Source organism: Prunus mume, linkage group LG2 (genome assembly GCF_029339155.1).
Source record: "Prunus mume cultivar Tortuosa linkage group LG2, ASM2933915v1, whole genome shotgun sequence".
In the NCBI taxonomy this organism is placed as follows: domain Eukaryota; kingdom Viridiplantae; phylum Streptophyta; class Magnoliopsida; order Rosales; family Rosaceae; genus Prunus; species Prunus mume.
Window position 1 is genome coordinate 37,427,772 of NC_142699.1, and position 19,787 is coordinate 37,447,558.

The 19,787-nt window shown below is 36.6% G+C and overlaps 2 protein-coding genes across 5 annotated transcripts; both read right to left on the reverse strand.

Annotated features, from left to right (window-relative positions):
- Positions 1-7,782: 7,782 nt before the first annotated feature.
- On the reverse strand, positions 7,783-9,242 carry MUTE (basic helix-loop-helix (bHLH) DNA-binding superfamily protein). Its single transcript, XM_008224911.3, has 3 exons — positions 9,073-9,242; positions 8,522-8,962; positions 7,783-8,164 (listed from the first exon to the last, which is right to left on the reverse strand). Exons 1-3 carry the CDS (start codon positions 9,166-9,168, stop codon positions 8,084-8,086), a joined length of 618 nt encoding a protein of 205 aa, XP_008223133.2. The 5' UTR covers positions 9,169-9,242; the 3' UTR covers positions 7,783-8,083.
- Positions 9,243-15,549: 6,307 nt separating this feature from the next.
- MKP2 (MAPK phosphatase 2) lies at positions 15,550-19,152 on the reverse strand. 4 transcript variants are annotated; one of them, XM_008224781.3, is made up of 6 exons: positions 18,980-19,152; positions 18,228-18,375; positions 17,929-18,064; positions 17,223-17,343; positions 16,610-16,744; positions 15,550-15,928 (listed from the first exon to the last, which is right to left on the reverse strand). In XM_008224781.3, exons 2-6 carry the CDS (start codon positions 18,333-18,335, stop codon positions 15,925-15,927), a joined length of 504 nt encoding a protein of 167 aa, XP_008223003.2. In that variant the 5' UTR covers positions 18,336-18,375; positions 18,980-19,152; the 3' UTR covers positions 15,550-15,924. The 4 variants fall into 4 exon arrangements, with proteins under 4 accessions (XP_008223003.2, XP_008223001.2, XP_008222999.2 ...); XM_008224779.3 differs by having other exon boundaries at positions 16,599-16,744; XM_008224777.3 differs by having other exon boundaries at positions 15,550-15,931; positions 16,599-16,744; positions 18,980-19,151.
- Between the last annotated feature and the right edge of the window lie 635 nt (positions 19,153-19,787).

The following is a 19,787-nucleotide window of genomic DNA, read 5'->3' on the forward strand; positions in this document are numbered from 1 at the left end:
TTTTTTTAATACATGTTCCTACTAGTATCACTGTCTGTCTGAGTTATCTGAGTTATATATAGCAAAAAAGGAACAAACAAAACAAGGTGCATGTTTGATATAATATTTATTACTGTCATATAATTGAAAACGTTGAAATATCTAGAAAGATTGGATAATATAAAAAGGGCAAAGGCACAATCCCACTTACAGCAGCGCATGAGTTTTAAATTTAAAAGAATAAGAGAACATACTTTTTCTCCTGTCTGTGGAAGGGCAACCCAAATTAAGAATTATGAGTGAGGAGAGAAAATGGAGAATAGCAGTGAGGTTTTATGGGATATTGTTGGAAGGGAATTGCAAATTCAACTACCTGATGTTTATGCAGTTGAATTCATTGTCTCAGTTCACTTGAAAGAAGACAAATGGAGATTGTTTCAAGTGCTCAATCATTCAATATGACTATAGAAAAAGCAGACTGCATGCGTCTGTCTGCTGTTTCTGGATGTAGATTGTTAAATTTGGACAATGTTATATAATTAGGGTTGCATAAAATGTGTAAGGGTCCTACAATTCTAGACCTTTGCTTTCTAATGGATCGAAGTTTTAAATTTTTTGTTGTTGGTTTGATTTGACCTAATTGTACTGCATGAAAGAAACAAAACCATTTTACCATTACACGACACTTAACAGCTAACAGTAGGTCCTAGACTTTTTAGCGAGAGAGAGACTTTCATGCACAATAACATTACATTATTAGTCAGAATTAACAAAACATTAATATCTCCGTTACAAGAAAGTTTTTCCGCTTTAGTTGAGATATATCAACCACCATGATAGATGTAAAGTAAAAAGAGGGCAATGAAATCTTTCACGAGAAAGATGGAGTAACTTCCAATGTATGAAGTAAGAACATTTGAAGCTTATTAGGCTATTATGTTTTGAAGGAAGTCACCTCACTTAAAAGTAAAAAAAACAAAAACAAAAATAATTTCCACTCTCATCATGTTTTTTTCTTGAAATGACCACCCACCCATTATGTTTTTTACATCGAAAACTCTCTTCCAAAAAGTGGAAGTGGAAGATGTAAAAATATCTTTTTACTAGTTCGTAAACTGTGAATTAAACTATTAGTTAAGCTAAATGTGTTTTTTGGATTCATAATTTAACAAGATAAACATATTGCATATTTATTTGTGTTACCCAGAAAGCCATAAGCCTATATATATATATATATATATATATATATATATACAGACAGTGTAAACGTGGCAGAATGTATGAGTAAAGTTACTGAGTATTGGAGTTGGCGCAAATTTGGTGCAGAGGAGTTAGCTGCAGCAGCAGCAGCAGCCACATTTCCCGACTCATGCAGCCTACTTCTTCATTCATACAATCAATTTAGATTCTCATTTAAAAAGCTTAAAAACAAGGGTTTTGATTTGAGGATTTTCCCAGAAGCGAAGAAAGAATCAAACTTTATTTATTAAATTAATATAAATTAATAATAATATAGAATTATGTAAGTCAAAACAAAGAATTCAAGGTTCAAAGCACAAGAACCAAGGAATTAGAGCAGAGCAATCACATGGGAGCCATGTTGGGTTGGACAGTGGCTAACACGACACCGTTTTTCACCCAACCCCAAAATGTAGGCAGAGAGGCTGCCAGTGGCATGGCAGCGCTCTCTCTCACTCTTTTTTGGGTTTCGGAAGCCGGTTTGGCGTGGAGGGGACTTATGCCCCATATTCCGATGTATTAATATTATTCAGGACAATATTTATGCTTTCTCTATTTTGCTTGATTTCCCAAGAACGCTACCAAACTAGCCTTCCTTTCCTACATGTGTGCCACTGTCTCTTTCTCTAGGCCAAGAATTTCATGCCCTAGCCCTAGGGGAAGAATTCTATGCGGGAAAACAATTCCTCATGTTATGACTCGTGGGATTGTCTTTTTCAAATGCAAATTGGTCAATTTCATACATAAGAGGAGTGTGCATCAATCATTCATCCGTGAGTGAGTGTCGTTGATATATTTTGGAACCGCATATAAAATAGAAGAGTGGTTACATCTATTGAGTTTCACAGTGCATCAACTATTCATAAACTGCTCATAATCACTCACCACGAATGATACTAGCATAATTCCACAGACTGCGTGATTGACTGATGCTCGCATAATTCCATTAATTGTGATTTGGGTAAGTACCCTTTTCTTTTGCTTTCTGTATTGGAGCTTGACATGCCAGAAAAAGGAAATGTTTTGAAGAAAAAAAAGTCCACCACAAAGTGGAGTGTACCAAATTTGGATTTCATACATTGCATCTTTCAATGTGATTGTAATGTTTGAGCATAGCACCCAATAATGGCACCTTCTTTTGAGCTCATAGCCTCATAGATTGCTGAAATGTTTAGGACCGCTTCTCCACTAATATTAAATTCGCAATTAGTACAACAAATTGAAGCATCTTTTATTGGTTTAAAACTTCAAACCCTACTGAAAGGACCTTTTGACCAACAACTCTCCCTAAATGCCTAAGTTTGTAGTCTGTTTATTCAACCAAGACTTCACCTTATTCATTAGACTAACAGTTCATCACTGAATGCTAAGCCCCTAAGCTACTTATGTTCATAATTTAAACATATCTGTGCTTTGTCACTTCATCACATTTAATTATGCTTTTTAGTCTTTATTTTAATTTAAACATCTTTTGTATTTTCTTTTTGTCAATCTTTTCTGCCTATGATGGTGTGTGTCATATTCTTTGTCTCAAACTTTGTAGAGCCGACATATTTCATCACCCTAATTGATGTCTTATGTCCCTAAGGAAGGATTACTTTAAAGTAATGTGTTGCAACTTACAGGAGTTTTCAGAGCAAATCATAATCGTATGGTATTGTAGTGCGTAGTTTATGAACAAGAAAACTAATGTTGTACAAACTCCAAAATCACTCCAACTGAAACATTAAATCCTACTGCGGAATAACATTTCTCTTTCATTTTGTTATTTTTAACTGTTTGATATTTGACATCTCCCTTTGAGATGTTTAAAATGTTAAATACTACTATTATCCAAAGTTTTACCTTTCTCATGAGATATAATACTCACAACACTTTTTAATAGATGTGTTATTGTGCGTGTTAGTCAACTCGAAACACAGTTGGTCAACTCAAAACATGTCCTTCACCATACCGTAACTTTACAATGTCACAACAAACAAAATGTCTCATGAAATTAACAAATTCTGCGTATAAATACAGACATATTAATCGATTACAACATTATAATAATAAGAATAAATAAATAAAACAATTGTATTGTCAACCCCGAAACCCCCAATACGTTAACACGTTGCAGGAAGGAGCCAACTGATCATAAGATTCTAAATCTTGATAACTTCTCTCCGTCAAGGGACCCAAAAAGCTGATGCATGAAAGGTTGAAATCAAGAGAAAAGGACCCAAGATTGAAACAATCTAGCTAGAATTTAAATCTTCCTCACAATTAATTGCAAGCAACAGTGGAATCTACAGCAACTTTGCATAAATTTGTTCGCTGCCTGCACTGCACTCAACTGGTAGCTTAGCTGGCCCTACCCTAAAAGCCCACCTCCCTCTTCCGAAAAAGATTTACATCGAACGAAAATAACACTATTTTATTATATCCGGTCAATATCATCATGACAAACGTTGTAACACTTTCAAATGACATGTAAACATTATTGGCCGATTGTAATAAAACAATATTATTCCCGTTACAATTAAGTTGAGAGAGAGAGAGCATTGATAAGTGGGGCCTACATATTTTGAAACTTGCAACAAATACAAATAAAAATACAAAATTTTGGAAAGCTTTGTACTGGTTCCGTTCTGTTCTGGTCGCATACCAATTAGCAATATTTGGTTAACGAGAATGCCCCTGAGAAAGGACGAAGGAAGTGGGGGTAGAGTAGGGTATTTAGGTAAATTTTGGAACGTGGGATTTGTAATTTGCAGCGGGTGGTTGAGGTAAATATCTTTAGGAAAGATATTCCGCGTAACACAATGTACTGGCTGCGGCACGTTCTGAATCTGCGACACACCGCACTCAATTCAATTTTCTTGTCCTTTCATTCGCTGCCTCGTGATACCATAAACCCAAAATATAAAATAAAGATAGGTAAATAGGAATTCATAATTTCAAATAAACGACGTAATTTTCTTATTTTGTACAAAATTTTTGAACGTACTTTGGATATTTGTACTGCGTTTTTTTAGTAATCGTAACCCATGATTCACTTTTTTATTTTACATGAAGTTTTAAGATAAATTTCAAGTCTTCATCACCGTTTAGAAATCGGTATGTATCAAGTAAATTCGAATGTTTTTGCCGAGTTTGAACCATCCTACATTAGAAACTTTTTTTTTTTCGGGTCTTCTAGCTCATTGCCGCGTGAGTTTAGATTGAATGCATTATAATAATTGAGCATAATATATGTCAAACTATAATTTGCGATGGAGAAAAATTCCTTAACAAAAATAGAAGGGGTAAAAATAAGATTAGGAGGCAAAACTGAAATGTAATAAAAAGGAGCGGGAAGAGTGATAACAGGACAGGCTAGGTAAGTCGTGAAAGCGCGCCGAGCCAATAAGTGGAGCCGATCGAATTGTAGGAGAGAGAAGAAAATAAATGAAATTAGGTAGCTGGGAAGATGACGGAAGCTAATTAACGGCAAAAATTGTCAGTTAGCCTGCAAACGCAAAACAAATTTTGTTTGTGTGTTTGAGTCTTCGCTTCATTTGAGGAGAGGAGAGGAGAGGAGCGGAGGGAGGGGGTTTTGCTTCTCTTCTCACACCACCACCCCTCTGAAGAGCCGGGGAATCTTTTTGCTCTGTGTACGGCCCCGGTTACCATCCCCCTCACGTGGGTCCCAGTCCCACAAAACCCCCTTCTCCCCCACACAGTAGTACAACCACACCACACCACACCACGCCACGTCCTCATCATTATTAGTATTACTCTCTCTCTCTCTCCCCACAGACTCAGTAGGGGTTTTGTTGGTTTCTCTCTCTCTCCCCTCCTTTGCCGCGCCCAACTCACTCCCACGTTCACATCTCTCTCTGTGCATTGATCACAGAGAGATGCTGAGCTGATTCTTTTTCTGGCCGTACACGTGTCTTTCGTTGTGTACTTGGATTTTTGGGTGATGACGACCATCATCGTCAGATATCAGAGATGATAGTTTTTAGGGTTGGTTGCATCATTTCCATGAATGAGTGAGGTCAGACGGACAGAAAGCCTCTCTCTCTCTCTCTCTCTCTCTCGGACGGTTGGTCTAACCCTTTGGACTTTTCTTCTTACTCTTTTTTGGGTTTGCTAAACTGCCCCTTTCAAATTGTAATTACGGCTTAATAATAATAATAAGAATCCAAATTACAAGTTGTCAGCAAATTCATGTTCTGCACTTTCTTCATGCCAAAAAAAAAAAAAAACAGAAGAAAAAGGTGCAGGTCAGTAAACAATGGTAAGAGAATAGGGTTATTATTCATTTGATTGAACAGTAAAGTTGACCAGAAGCAGACAACGAACGTACTGTCTATATACTGGGTGTGTGTGTGTATAGGTTCACCAAATTTTTGGCTGGTATTGCAATAATTTGAGTGCAAAATTTCAGAAGAGTTGGACCACTAGGTTTAGGTTCATTCATTTCTTTATGCTTGTGTTCTGGCCCTTTGTCTTTTTTCCTTTTTCTTCTCTTCCCTAAACGTCTGGCGTTACCTTCCCTTTCCTCTCACTCACAAGTGTTTTTGGCAGGTGAAACTGTAAAAGTGAAAAAAGTGAGTAGAAAAGAAGAAGAAAAGAAAAGAACGGCACCTGGAAAATAAAACAGTGTTTGTTTGTTTGTTTGTTGTTAAAAATGAAATGAATTAAGCACTTGATGATATGATCGGAATGATTAAAATTACAGATGAAGCTTTATCCATGAGATCATGTGAGAATCACCAAACATTCCTTCATTAATGGGAATGTCTGCTCAAATTGCGATCAATAATAACGAGCTAGCCTTGTTCCCCTCCCTCACCACTCGAAATTAACTTTTATTTTATTTTTACCCAATAAAAATAAAAAATCTCAAACTTTGCGTGAAAATAATTAGTTCTTCACATGGCATCATCATACACAGTCGACGATGATGATGAGCTAGCTGTGCTTGTGGTGTTGTTTCAATCATTATGAATGATGCACAGCAATTCAGGTGACTGATCATCTGCAACTGCTGCAAAACAAGGAAAACGACGATACAGGAAAACAGTACTTGTGAATTAGCAATCATCAACTCGATGGATCACTTTAAAAAAATCTTAATATATAATCATATATGGATGTATCACTTTCATTTGAAAAGCATGGACCCCATCAGCAGCACCATCAGCAGCCAGGCTCAAGAATAAATCAATAATCTGCCTAAATTAATAATGGATTAGAGAGAGAGAGAGAGAGAGAGAGAGAGAGAGTTGAAAAGCATGAAGAAAAGTGAGTGGTGTTTTACCGGAGTTGGTGTCCATGTAGGGCCATCAAAGACAAGGGGAGCTATTTGATCACGGATTTATGGCTTTTGTTTGTGCTTTCACTTTCTGCTGCGAAATTAGATTTGTTGAAGACTTCTTAATTAGATTAGTTTAATATTCAATGCGTTATGCATGCACACAAGTTACAAGACAAATGTAACATCAATTGCAATCATAGTGTGCGCCAAAATTAGGTTTCCCATTCTTACCGCCATCACAAGGTGGAAGGAACACTAGTGTGAAAACACTCCCTTAATTAGGGTTTATCTAATTCTAAACACATATTTAATGACCACTCACAGTGTCAAAAGGTTTAATTAATACTTAAGCCCCACCCCACAATGCCTGAAACTCCATATCTATAATTTATAATCATCTAATCCATATCTTCCATCTCCAAGGATAAGTTTTGGTTTGGGTTTTATATTGCTTTTACAAGGATTGGGCTGATGGCTGACCCATTGTGAAAGTTACATATAATAGTCTAATCCATGTTTCCTCCTATCATTAGTTTTGGCGGGTTCTATGTAAGGACAAAACTAATGGCTCGTTTGATAACCATTTGTTTTTTAGTTTTAAAGCTAAATAAAAGCAACTTACATGTGAGAGAAATGAGGGATATATGAAGGAGAAAAGAGGAGAAGAGAAGAAACGACGAAGATTATTATATGAAACGAAAACTTAAAAAACAGAAATACTATTTGATATTGTTTTTAGTTGTCACTTTAAGTAGCATTCCATTGCATTTTCTCTCTTCCTTTCCATCCCTCATTGCATTTTCTTCTTTCTTTCTTCTATGTATTTCTCTTCTACCATTAACTAACACAGAAAAATAAACATAAAAAAAATAGTTACCAAATGGGCCTAAAGATTTTCAATAGACTAAATGGGCTTCAAAAAAATTGTAAGGACAACTTTTCTTATAATGTTTGTTTTGTGGGCTGGGCCAGTAGCTAGTAGCCTTGTACAACAACACCTTAGCCCGAGCCCTAGTCAGACTCTTTTTGGGTCTGAAGGTCATAGTCAGACTCGTCTGTGTAATTTGCTTGTACACTCTAACATTGCATGCACTTACACCACCACCATTTCACCATGTACAACAACATATGGGAAAACTACTCTTGAGGTGAGTTATACTAGTTGATTATGTTGTTAAACTGTGAATTTGAATAATCGCGTCGATTGCGATCATGTGAATTATTGTTTGGAATATTAATTAGAATCCAGATTAGCAATCTAATAACATACCAAACTATGTAACAAGAAATCAGTATATAGAATAGTAAGAACAACCACATCTCTTACAAAACATATGCTAATACCTACAACTTTTGTTCATATAATTAGTTTACTCTATTGAGTTTCACAACTCACCCATGAATTAATAGAGTAAAATAATTATATACCAAACAAAAGTTTTAAGGTATAAGCATTGCTTATTATATGATTTAAAGATTTATATCCTCTTTAATCTCACATGCATATTATAATAAAACCATATATCAAATTAACTTCAGCACTTGATCGCCACTCGAGCAAACTTTGCATGTATCTGTTCAAGTAGTGCTTTCTGAGCGCAAACTTTGTTGAACTTCAAGCACCAGTTCCTCCACGCTCAGCTGACACTCCAGTCCTATCTGCAATCACAAATTAGATTGTAGTGAGATCAGATCAAGTTTAGTTTCTCCAAATATATATGCATCAATCCAATACCTCAAGATTTAGTTTCTCCAAATATATGACTGCTTGCATTGCATGTGATCAGTTCATATTTCTGATTCTAGAGAAAAAAAAAAAACCAGTTCTCTAGGTTTGACATATAGCAGCTCTCTCACTGAAGCCTGAGGGTAGCTAAAACCCTAACTTCCCAAAACTTTAGAATTCACACTGAGCTCAATTTAGAATTTCCAAAGTTCTCATCACCATGTGTATATATAAAGATGCATACTTAAGTTATTTCATGAAGTGAGATATATATAGACTAGAACGTATACCTTGATTACAAAAGAGTATAAAACAGTGTCTTCCATGCTGCTGATGTTGAGATGAAGGACCTCAAATGAAAGCCTCTCCAGCACACCAATTATCTTAGCAATTTGACCAGATGTTCTCCGAGATATTATCTTCAACACCACATTGGATCCCGAGATCTTTGCTTCGACATCTGCCACTGGAGAGTTGCAACAAGCTCCTATAGCTAGTTCCTTATTGATCACATGATGGTGATTGTCAACCCCAAAATTAAAATTGAAATTAGGGTTTTGATCAAGTTGAGGAGTAGATGAATATTGCTGAGGCAATACTACTGGCTTCGGGCTTGGATTAGGGCTAGGGCTAAGGCTCTTCCTCCGTTTATTAGATTCCAAAGACTGTAAAACTTGATGCAATTCCTTGATGAATTCTATCACACCTCCTATGATTGATGCTTGGTCTCCCTAGAACATGTCAAGCAATTGGCAAGAAAATGATTAAGTAACACCGACTTGAAATTGATCATATATATATATATATATATGTATGTATAGAGTAATTATATATGAGATACCCTTTTGATGTAGAAACAAGGGGTTAAAGAGCGTAAGACTTTGAGATGTTCGTTCATCTGCTTTCTTCTGTTTCTCTCCACAGCTATGTGAGACATGGTTTTCTTCTTTTTGTTTTCTTGTTTTCTCTTCTCAACCTCTTGCAATTTGTTTTTCGTCCACACACCCAACTCAAAAACTCTGCTATTTATAAGAGATACATTGAAAGAAACCCAAAATGGACCAAAAAAAACCACCTGTTGTTGGGTTTGCATTAAATGCCTTGGGTCACATTCTCGTGAATTTCTTTTTTACTCCTTCTCTCTCTCTCTCTCTCTCTCTCTCTCGGTAGCATATACTATTACGCGTCTCACGTTTATGAAGTTGGGTTCAATTACGTGCCCCCGTGCAAGTTAAAGAAGGAAGAGTTAAGAGTTGTGCTATCTTTCTCATGCACATATTTATCTAGTTACTCTCTAGCTAGTACTCTATAACTCTCTCTCATGCATGACATGCTCACTTCACTTCTTTCATCTCCTCAATCGATCCTATTCCTATACATTACAATTTACAAGGGTCCTAACTTTCAGAAGCTTTCTTCGAGTTTCAAAGTTCACCATTGAAGTTCTCTGATCTGTTGGGAAAATGCATGCTTACAATAACATATAATAAATACAATGACTTGCCTATGGGCGCAGACCCTAAAACCATCGGGGTCCTCATGGGACTTCCAAAGTTCACTGCTGGATGAAACTGAACTACCAATTTCACGTGAAAAATATTTACTGCACTTGAAAGAAGTTTATTTATTTTTTCATTGAAATAGTTTTGTTTTAGGATGTGACACATTACTCTGTGTGTATGCATGTTGGGGATATTTCATATGATGATTTAGGCAAATATTACTCATTTAGTTACATATAATATGATAAAGAAAGATAATGAAATCTTTCGTAATTTAGGAACAATATGCGTGTCAGAAGTATTATTAATTATAGCCAAATGAGTATATACATATAATGCTTGTTTAGCCAAGTGGCTGGGGTGGGTGGCTTCAAGTTGTTCTGACTTTGGCCCAGGATCATGTGCTTTTATTGAATTGTTCAAGAGAAATTAATTATCCCTTCTGCTACGTACTGCTGTATGATCTCTAGTGTTTGTTTGTTTGGGTGGGCAAGAGTAAGCTTACTAGCTTAGCTTAGGTAGGTATAGGAGCAGCCCGGATGATGCTGGATCCTCCATGGAGAAGAGATTATGAGGCGCAGAGAATGAATGTCCATCAACCTCACAGAACTGAAATATATGGTATGATATTCTGATCATGACATGTATTAATTCTTACTCTACGTAAATGGGTTCATGCCCAACACAACTATAAATTAAAAGAATGAGAGAGAGAGATTCTATCATCTATTTTCTTAGAGCAACTCCACCCATTTGCCCTTTGCCATGGCAAAGGGGAAGGGGAGGGGGGCTGCTAGGGCAGCCACTATTTATGTGAATAGTTGCTGCCATTGCAAAAGGTTGTGGTGTTTCCACAATTGCTTAACGATTCCACCGATGTGCCTAAGACCAAGTCCATTCCATGAGCCCAGCCCGAGGGTAAGGGAAAAAAAACAAATTGCGTTCGGTGAGGCCCGGGCCGGGGTGTGGGACCCACCAACCGTGGCCGAAGGCAAGTTCGCCAGTCCAAAACGCGGGAGGTGGCGTCAACTGGCGTCGGTGGCGATTGACACATGGATTTTCAAATTTTTCCATGCAATGAAAAAATACTAAAAATAAAAATTCTGAACCCTTCACTTTCAATCGGCGTCGCCGTGATGCCAAATTTCGGAAGACACGTGGCACGCCTCAATTTGATTCCACACTTCATCCAACGGTGGCGATTTTCCAGCAATAAAATTATGAAAAAAATCGAAATTTTTAAAAAAATACTAAAAAATTCTGATTTTTTTTTCCTATAAATACCCTTCACTTTCAACACCAATTCTCATACATTTTATTTTACTACAATTACTCAACAACTTACTCAACATTTTCTTCACTCTTCACTAAACATTTTCATCTCTTTCACCTTGTAATTTTATTTCTTATTTTTATGGCTTCTTCTATTGAAACCGGAGGGGCGTGGAGCACCATGGAAGATGTTTCTTTGTGTGAGGCTTGGCTCCGAGTTTGTCATTGTCCCTTGACAGGCAATGAGATGAAATTTTTCCATATGTGGAAAAAATTCATGCCGAATTTTGAAAAAATTCGGACTCGCCTCGTACGGAAATGGCATTGTCGAGTAGGTGGAAACTTCTCAACAAAGAGATGGCAAAATGGAGAGATGCCTTGGCAAAAGCGATGAACTTGTATAGAAGTGGGGAAAATCGTACTAACGAGGTAAGTATTTTGTAATTTTCGTTATATTAAGTTTAATGTCCTAATATATATATATATGTTGTTAATATTTATTGCATTTTCAATATTTTGTTAATATTTCTTGCATTTCAAATATTTTGTTAATATTTCTTGCATTTTCAATATGTTGTTAATATTTCTTGCATTTCCAATTGTTTCTTCATATTTCTTGCACTTCCAATTTATTTGTAAGGTTAATTGCATTTCCATTATTTTTATTTTGTTACTTGCATATCCAATATATTTTAAATATTTATTGCATTTCCATTTTTTTGTTAAATAGCTCATTCAAGCACAGATGTGGTTCGGTGCAACCGGGGGTGGCAAAAAAATTCACCCATCATGAATGTTGGGAGGTGGTGAAATATTGTAAACGCTTCATAATTATTCCCACGGGTCCCGACGTTGTGTTAAACGAGACGCCTCTCCGTGATGCAACGACATTGGATTCACCTCTCGATTCCCCTATGAGTGAAGACTCACCCATCCAAAAGGAACCGAGGCCCATTGGCCGAAAGGCTGCGAAGGCAAAGAAAGCGGGTAATTCAAGCAATCATAATTCAAAGTTTTTGGAGGAAATTGCAAGGCAAAACGCCATAAGAATTGAAATGGAGTAGAAACGCCAAGATATGGATGTGGCAATTCAAGCCGAGTGTGCACGAGAAAAGGAGTATTTGCGCAAAAAAGATATGGAGAAGACGGATCGGGAAACTATGGCGATGGATACAAGCCATATGTCCCCTGATACAAAACAATATTGGAAGCTAGAACGAAGGGATGTTATGAGAAGAAGACTTTTCCAGGATGATGGGCCTAGCAACACGGATTGGTTAAATGATCAAAACCATTAAATTAGTTAGCATACCTTTTATGTATTTTTATTTTTCTTGTTTTCTATTAAAGTTGGTGTACTTCATGTATTTTATTTTAGTAGTAGTAATTCTTAATGACTTGTATTGGATTTCTTTATTTAATAAACAAAGCATTCAATAAAAGACAATTTTATTCAACATATTCCATACATCAAACAAAACATAATTAAAATTAAAACAAAAACTACAAACAAGGCACAATAATAAATAAAAAAACAACACAACCAAACCATAAGCAATAGTAAACAACACAACCAAAACATAAGTAAATAAAACATAACCAAAGCATCTATGCTCCATCATTCATCTTCATTCCCTTTCACCGTCCATATATGCTCTATCAAGTCAAGTTGACGGCTTTCATGAATATACGAAGATTGCATCTCTGTATATCGATCTATCATCCGGGTCATCATACGATCGTCCCTCACCAACGGTTCCGGCTCAAACGGTTCTCCATTTGGCCCCATGGGCCTTTCATAAATCCGGGTCAAGGCCGTGTTTATTGGATCCAGTTCATACACCTCTCCACCATCATAATCGTACTCATCCTCCACAATCATATTATGGAGGATGATGCAAGTCATCATAATGCTTCGGAGGATCTCCTCATCAAACATACGGGCCACACCTCGAACAATCAACCATCGAGCTTGAAGGATGCCAAAACACCTTTCGACATCTTTCCTGTATCCTTCTTGATAAGTAGCAAATAATTTTTGCTTATGGGATCGGGGATTCGGAATGGATTTGACAAATGTGGTCCACCTTGGGTAGATACCGTCGGCTAGATAATACCCGTCTGGTAGACTGTATTGTTGACTTGATAGGTAATATTGGGGCCTTGGCCGCTCAAAACATCGTTGAAGACCGGAGATTGACCCAGGACGTTGATGGTCATTTTGGGCTCCGGCAACCGAAGAATGCATGCCAAACCCATATGTCGAAGCCAGCGGCTTCGGGATGATACTTTTTGTACCTTTTCTATTTCCGTAATCACCTTGCCAGGCGTTGGGCAATTCTTCCATTGCCAATGCATGCAGTCGATGCTACCAATCATTCCTGAAATCCTCGAGCTTCGACTTTTTGTAGAAGCCGTTGGAGGTCCTCGGGAGTAGGTCTCGCAGGTAGTCCCTAGTGTACAGATTTTCAACTGCATCACAAAATCTTACCAAAGCCTCCAACGTAGTGGACTTCCCCATTCGGGCAACCTCATCCACCTGATCAGCAGATACTCCATACGCCAACATTCGTATAACAGCTGTAAGCTTTTGCTCCGGAAGAAGGCCCAAAACCCCAGTAGCATCACACTTTTGAACAAAGTATGCATCATAATTGCAAATATCATGCATGACTTTATTGAACAAATGAGGTTGCATTCTAAATCGCCTTCGAAAATCAACATCAGAGTACAAAGCAGTTGGGATAAAATAATCTTCCAAAGATTCTTACCCCGAGAATGCCTATGTCTATCCACATTCCGGCGACGGCCGACTTGTGAACCACGGCGGCGACTTTGTTTTCTTCCTCTTCCATTGCCACTGCTATGAGAACTTGTTCATCGACTTGCCTCTGCAACTCATTGATTTCATCGGCTCTACGGTTTCTCTCTTTCTTTCTCTCTCTTGCCTCTCCAAGCATCTCCTATATTCTTCCATTGAGAATGAATGGAGTATGAATTCTAAACTCTAAGAAATGAAAATATTGAAAGATGTGGTGTGAGAGGTATGAGGTGAGCCTCTGGTTTTATAGAAAAATTTGGCAAGATAGAGATGCCACGTGGCTTGATTTGATTGGATGAAAATCTTATCTGAAATTTGAAATTCATCCGAAATTTGAACCCAAATTTATCTGAATTTTGAATTTTGAAATTCATCCGAAATTTGAACCCAAATTTATCTGAAATTTGATTTTTGAAATTCATTCGAAATTTGAATTTTGAAATTCGAAAAAATTTATCCGAAATTTGAATTTTGAAATTCATCCGAAATTTGAACAAAAAATCTTATCCGAAATTTTATCCGATTATGAATAGTATTGACACGTAGGAACCCGTAAATCTTATCCGAAAATATTATCCAAATTAATTATTGAGGTAAAAAATTGTAAATAAAACAAAAAAATAAATAGTATGCCCTTAGCAAGGGCAGGGTGAAACACAAAATTACGATTTGCAGGCAACTACTATTCACGTGAATAGTAGGCCTAACTCCCTCTTGCCATGGCTAAGGGCAAATGAGTGGAGTTGCTCTAAGGGAGGGCTGTGGGGTTTGGGCCAAAATCTTGTTTCTAGCGGCAAGGGCTAGCCCTAGCAGGAGATGGGGCCACGAACCCGTCTAGCCCTCATAAAATCTGCCTTAGTTCCAGCCCCATTTTTTACGTCGTGATAATGTCACAAGAAAAAAATATTAAAAAATACAAGAAATTTCAGATTTTTTTAAAAATAAATACTTAGTTGTAGTTTTCACTTCCCACACCAAAACTCTATACAAATTTCTCTCCTCATATCTTATGTAAATAGTTGTTGTCATGGCAATCGGTGGAAACACTACAACTTTTTGCAAGGGCAGCAACTATTCACGTGAATAGTTGCTTACCTCCCTTGCCATAATAAATGGAAAATGGGTGGAGTCGCTCTTAGGAGACTGGAGTTCGGGTTTTGGCATGAGCATAACCAGCTTTTAATCTCTCGCCAAATTAATTGGTTTTGGCATGAGCCAACCATTATGTCCCTTTTTCTTTTTCACACCTTACAAAATCGGACTAGACCAGACCAGACCAATTACATATTTTTTTAATTTTTTTAAAATTATTTAAGTCCAATACTAAATTTTTAATCCCATCATTAATATTTCATCAAGCCTAACTTCAAAGCACTTTTCATTTTTAGGCCAAATCATCTCTTTGTATATGAAATTAGATCATTTGTGAATTTTTAAGCCCAAAAAATAAAATTTTAGTTGGAATTTATAAATAAATAAATTGTAAAAAAAAAAAATCCAATCCAACACCCAAAAAATAAAAAACCGCACCAAAACCGAATTAAATCAGACCAGCCAATTTCATAAATTCTTTTCACAAAAACTGGACCAAACCACACCGGTTAAATAGTACAAATTCCAATTTTAGTGTGAAGTGGAAACCAAACTAAACCGAACCGCGCCCACCCTACTTTAAGGCTTATATTTGTTTTTTTATGCAAATATTAGCATCTGCCTCAAAACATCGCAACCAATCTGCTTTTTATACCACAAAGATTTACACATTGTTTCATAAGTTTATGGCAAACTCTACATAAAAAGCTTCAATGCAATTAGGATTACACCCTTCTTGCTTCATTGAACACATGGAAAAAGCTTTATACAGAACTACAACCGAAACATTCTCACAATCAACTTTAAATTTTAGTTGCCAGCATCAGGGCATCCTTTTCTTTTGTAACAAGTGTGAAAGTTCTATACCACCAAATTTCTATCTAACTTGGGTAACATATATAAATATATATATATATATATATATTATAACGAGGTTCTTCAACGCAGTCCAGAGCAAGGATCTTCAACGCAGTCCACCTATGTACATTAGGTTGTCTTGTTCTCTTCATCTGCTACATTATAAAGGAAATTCCATACACAATCAAACAAAAAGCCATTAAGGAACGCAGGTAAGAATGCACACAAGAATACTTGCTTAAAGCCTTATAGCTCTCTGGTGACAACTATGAATTTTGAAGTGAAAAAACTGCACAATAACTTTAGACCAAGAAAAAGAGAGTTTCTGGCATTGTGCTTTCTGGGACTAGTTGAAGCCTTCAATAAATGCAGGGCTGGCAAACATACTTAAACATATCCTACTTTGTTTTTTCATGGCCTGACTATACAACAGATACATACTAACACAAAATGAATTCAAGCTTAAATCTTGCACATTATGTACAAAATCTGCAAGCTACCATCAATGGGTTCCAGACTCAGCACATTGTCACCCTTTTCTAACATGCATTGCCGCCCACACAAGTTTTTATTAATTTTATTTTTTCAAAACACTATCATCAACTATGTTAACATTGCCAACCACTATCATTACCAACAAACTCTCTGCTCAAATTCAGGAGCTCCAACAGGTCAGCCAGAAAAATATTATTTCACACTGTGGTTTGGCTAAGGAGAAAAAGATATTTTAGTAAAACCATGAGTATGCTACACTGGTTGAGCTACTTCAGGCTCTAGTCATACATCTAGTTGGATTAAAAAAAAAAGTAAAATGTAACACACCATGAAGAGACCTTTCAAAGCTCTGCAGTTGTGATATGAAACCAGAATTTGGAGCTGCCTGAGGTCGTCTGCTCTTCACATGCTCAAGAGCTTGAGATAGGTTCATGCCATGCTTTTTCATCAGATATGCAACAACAATAGTCACACTGCAAGGTCAAACAATTAAAGGCATGAAAACTGTAGTAGTTTCCAAGTTCTAGTAATATCAATAAGCAAAATGTTTCACTCAAAGGTATTTTCAAAGCTGTGCGAATTTCCTAGCTTATACAGTTTGAATTTGGCTTTACTAGAATTGATGACCATTGGATAAAGCTCGACTCTGATCTAGGTTCAACAAAACTACGTAAAACCACATAACTCTTGACCTTCATCTAGATTAGTTTAAACCAGCAAGGCAACTTCTAATATTGAGAAAAGATATGCAAATTTCTAAGCATTTATTATCAGAATTCATTGGAACTACAAGATAATTTATGCTTATTTCCCTAAACATGAAATATCAAAGAGATCAATAGAACCAAACTTCAAGGATTCACTTCTTATGGGAATGATTAAAAGTGTTGACTTAAATCAAGAAAGAAAAGAACTTGAAAGCAATAACCCAAACAGGGTGAGAAAAACCACCTTCTGGATCTTCCCACAAAGCAATGAACCAACACACCACCACCAGATCTTTTAGCTTCATCAATATAATCAATACACTCATCAAAGTGTTCCTTTAAATCTGTTGATACTCTGTCCGCAACTACCTCAATTTTGAAAGAGCACCAGAAGATAAATACGAATTTCAGTTCTATAAGCCCACCTTGGTTTGAAACAACAATTATGAACAAGCTGATGTTTAAATGGTCTTAGATTCAAGGCATTAACAACTTCATATGGTGGGGTTGTGAGGTATACAGTCATGAAGGCATACTGTATAAGTAAAGGCTGGTGAGAACCAAACATAACAAAATTGGAGTAAAAGTGCTTCAGAATGCTGAATAAGTGTTTGCTTGTGTGCTGGAAGATACTGGAAGAATGAAGCACGCCAAAGATGTGCAGAATTGCTTACTTATTTTATATAAATGCTAAAATCATTTGCAAATCACTTATGATCCAAAATTATGAAGGAAAAAAAAACTAAACTTTGAATCGGCTACACAAAGCAATTGATTGGATGCAAGTTGAAGACTCTGTAAGAAACAATCAACTCAAGAGAAAATAAATTGAAGTATATTGTCCCAAAAAGTGGAGGGTATTTTAAAAACCTTAAAGACATGCAGTCGGAAACAAAAAGAAAAGAAACCAGCCTATGTATTGCAACAGATCAGAGGAACAACATTCTTACCATTTATAATCTTATACACAAAATCATTTGGATATGAAGGTTCAAATGAATTAGCCACAGTCAAAATGTGTGTGATGTTTAAGTTTTTTAGTTCCTCCTTGTTATTAGCAGCTCCAATAGAACCCAAGAAGAGACCCTGGAATATGAAAACAATAGAAACAAGTGAGTCAATTGGTAATGATCGCATCTGTCCAATAAGTGTCCTATACGCAGTCCAATTGCTCTAGCTGCAGAAAACAGGGCAGTAGAAACAATGCAGAGCGAATGATGAACATATTGCAAAATTACAATCTTGTGACCTCTTCAATTTGGCATGGAACATTGTCCTCTTTGGAGCATCTTGTCACATGTATAATTCTCAACAATGCTGCAATTTGTTTCTTCAGGGATTCATCCATCTGATCCATTGCTAGTCACAGGAAAATTTTCACTCGTTAACTGACTCCCCTGCAAGGCAATCATCCAAATAATAAGGAAAGCAAATTTAATTTTGAACAAATTATAGATTCCCTAATTAACACTTTTATATTGAAGTTCAAATACATAAAAAAGATAAGGTTAATACAAGGTCATTCATGCAATTCTCTTTTGCTTGAAACATGATTGAATCATCCAAAAGCACCCACAGAAACTAAATCGCGAACAAGCTCAAAACATGAACTTTGACTTATTTCTGAAATACCACCATAACAAAGAGCAAATCAAGTGCAAACAGAATAATAATAATAAAAAGCTCGCATTTTTTTTCTTCAGAAGATCGACATAAACTCTTCCATCAATCAAGTTATTCATTGGACTGTAAACCCAGATGTGAACCTCTAGAGATACATAACCAATCAAACAAACCCATAAGAGGAAATCAAATTACCATAAATAATTATACCGATATGAATTTAGCTTTCAAGAGAGCAAGTTTCCCAATTATTGATTTGTTGAACAAACCAAGAAGTGTAAAATTCACATCAAATTGGAGAAACAAACATCTAGATCAGGTGCAGAGTGAAGTAAAAAATAAAAATAAATTTACAACAAAATCGAAGAGGGCACTCACTCAACAAGCTGCAATATAGGAAATTTGAGGTCTGAGAATGAGCGTTTGTTTATCCCACGAATCTGATCATTGTGTTTTGGTCCTATATAACTTAGTCTTGGGGTTTTTTTTTTTCTTTTCTCTTGTTTTGGAAAGTCTTCCCTCGTCTTCTTTCTATTTCCTCTCGTTTTTTAAATATTTTCTTCTTGTTTCAGTTTGCTTTTCCCATGTCAAAAAAGAGTACAGTTCAATTTCACAATTTTACATGTATTGGGCTCATCCAAAACAGAAGATATGAACCAACAAAAGGTCCAAAGACAAAACCCAGAGACGGCCCAAAACAAAAGACAAAGCCCGAAATCCACCAAAGCCTAACGTGATTGTACCGGAGAGAGGTTCTGAGGGTTGAAAATTTTGGGCGATTGAGTTGAGGAGACCTTCTGTGCTGAAGTGGCTGTGCAGCCACTCGCATGCCAATCACGTGAGTCACACGTGACTTAGAGAAAGGAAAAGCTATACAGACTCACGTGCTAGGGGTCTTCCCCAAAACTCATCTGCAGAAAGCTACATTTCATAGGCAAAACCTCACTCAATTAGGCTCTGCCTTTCTTAACGGGGCTTCCATTTCATCTAATACTCACCCAATTGAGAGGTATTTAGTTTGATTTGTTCTTGGGCATGATTTGTTCTTGGGCATGATGAATTTTGTTTGTGTCAATTTCATTGGTTTTTAGTGAACAGATAAACTGTCAATTGAGAATTGTATGCTATCAAAATTTCGGTTGGAAAGTTTAGGGCCCGTTTGGTGTCCTATTTGGATCCAATTTTA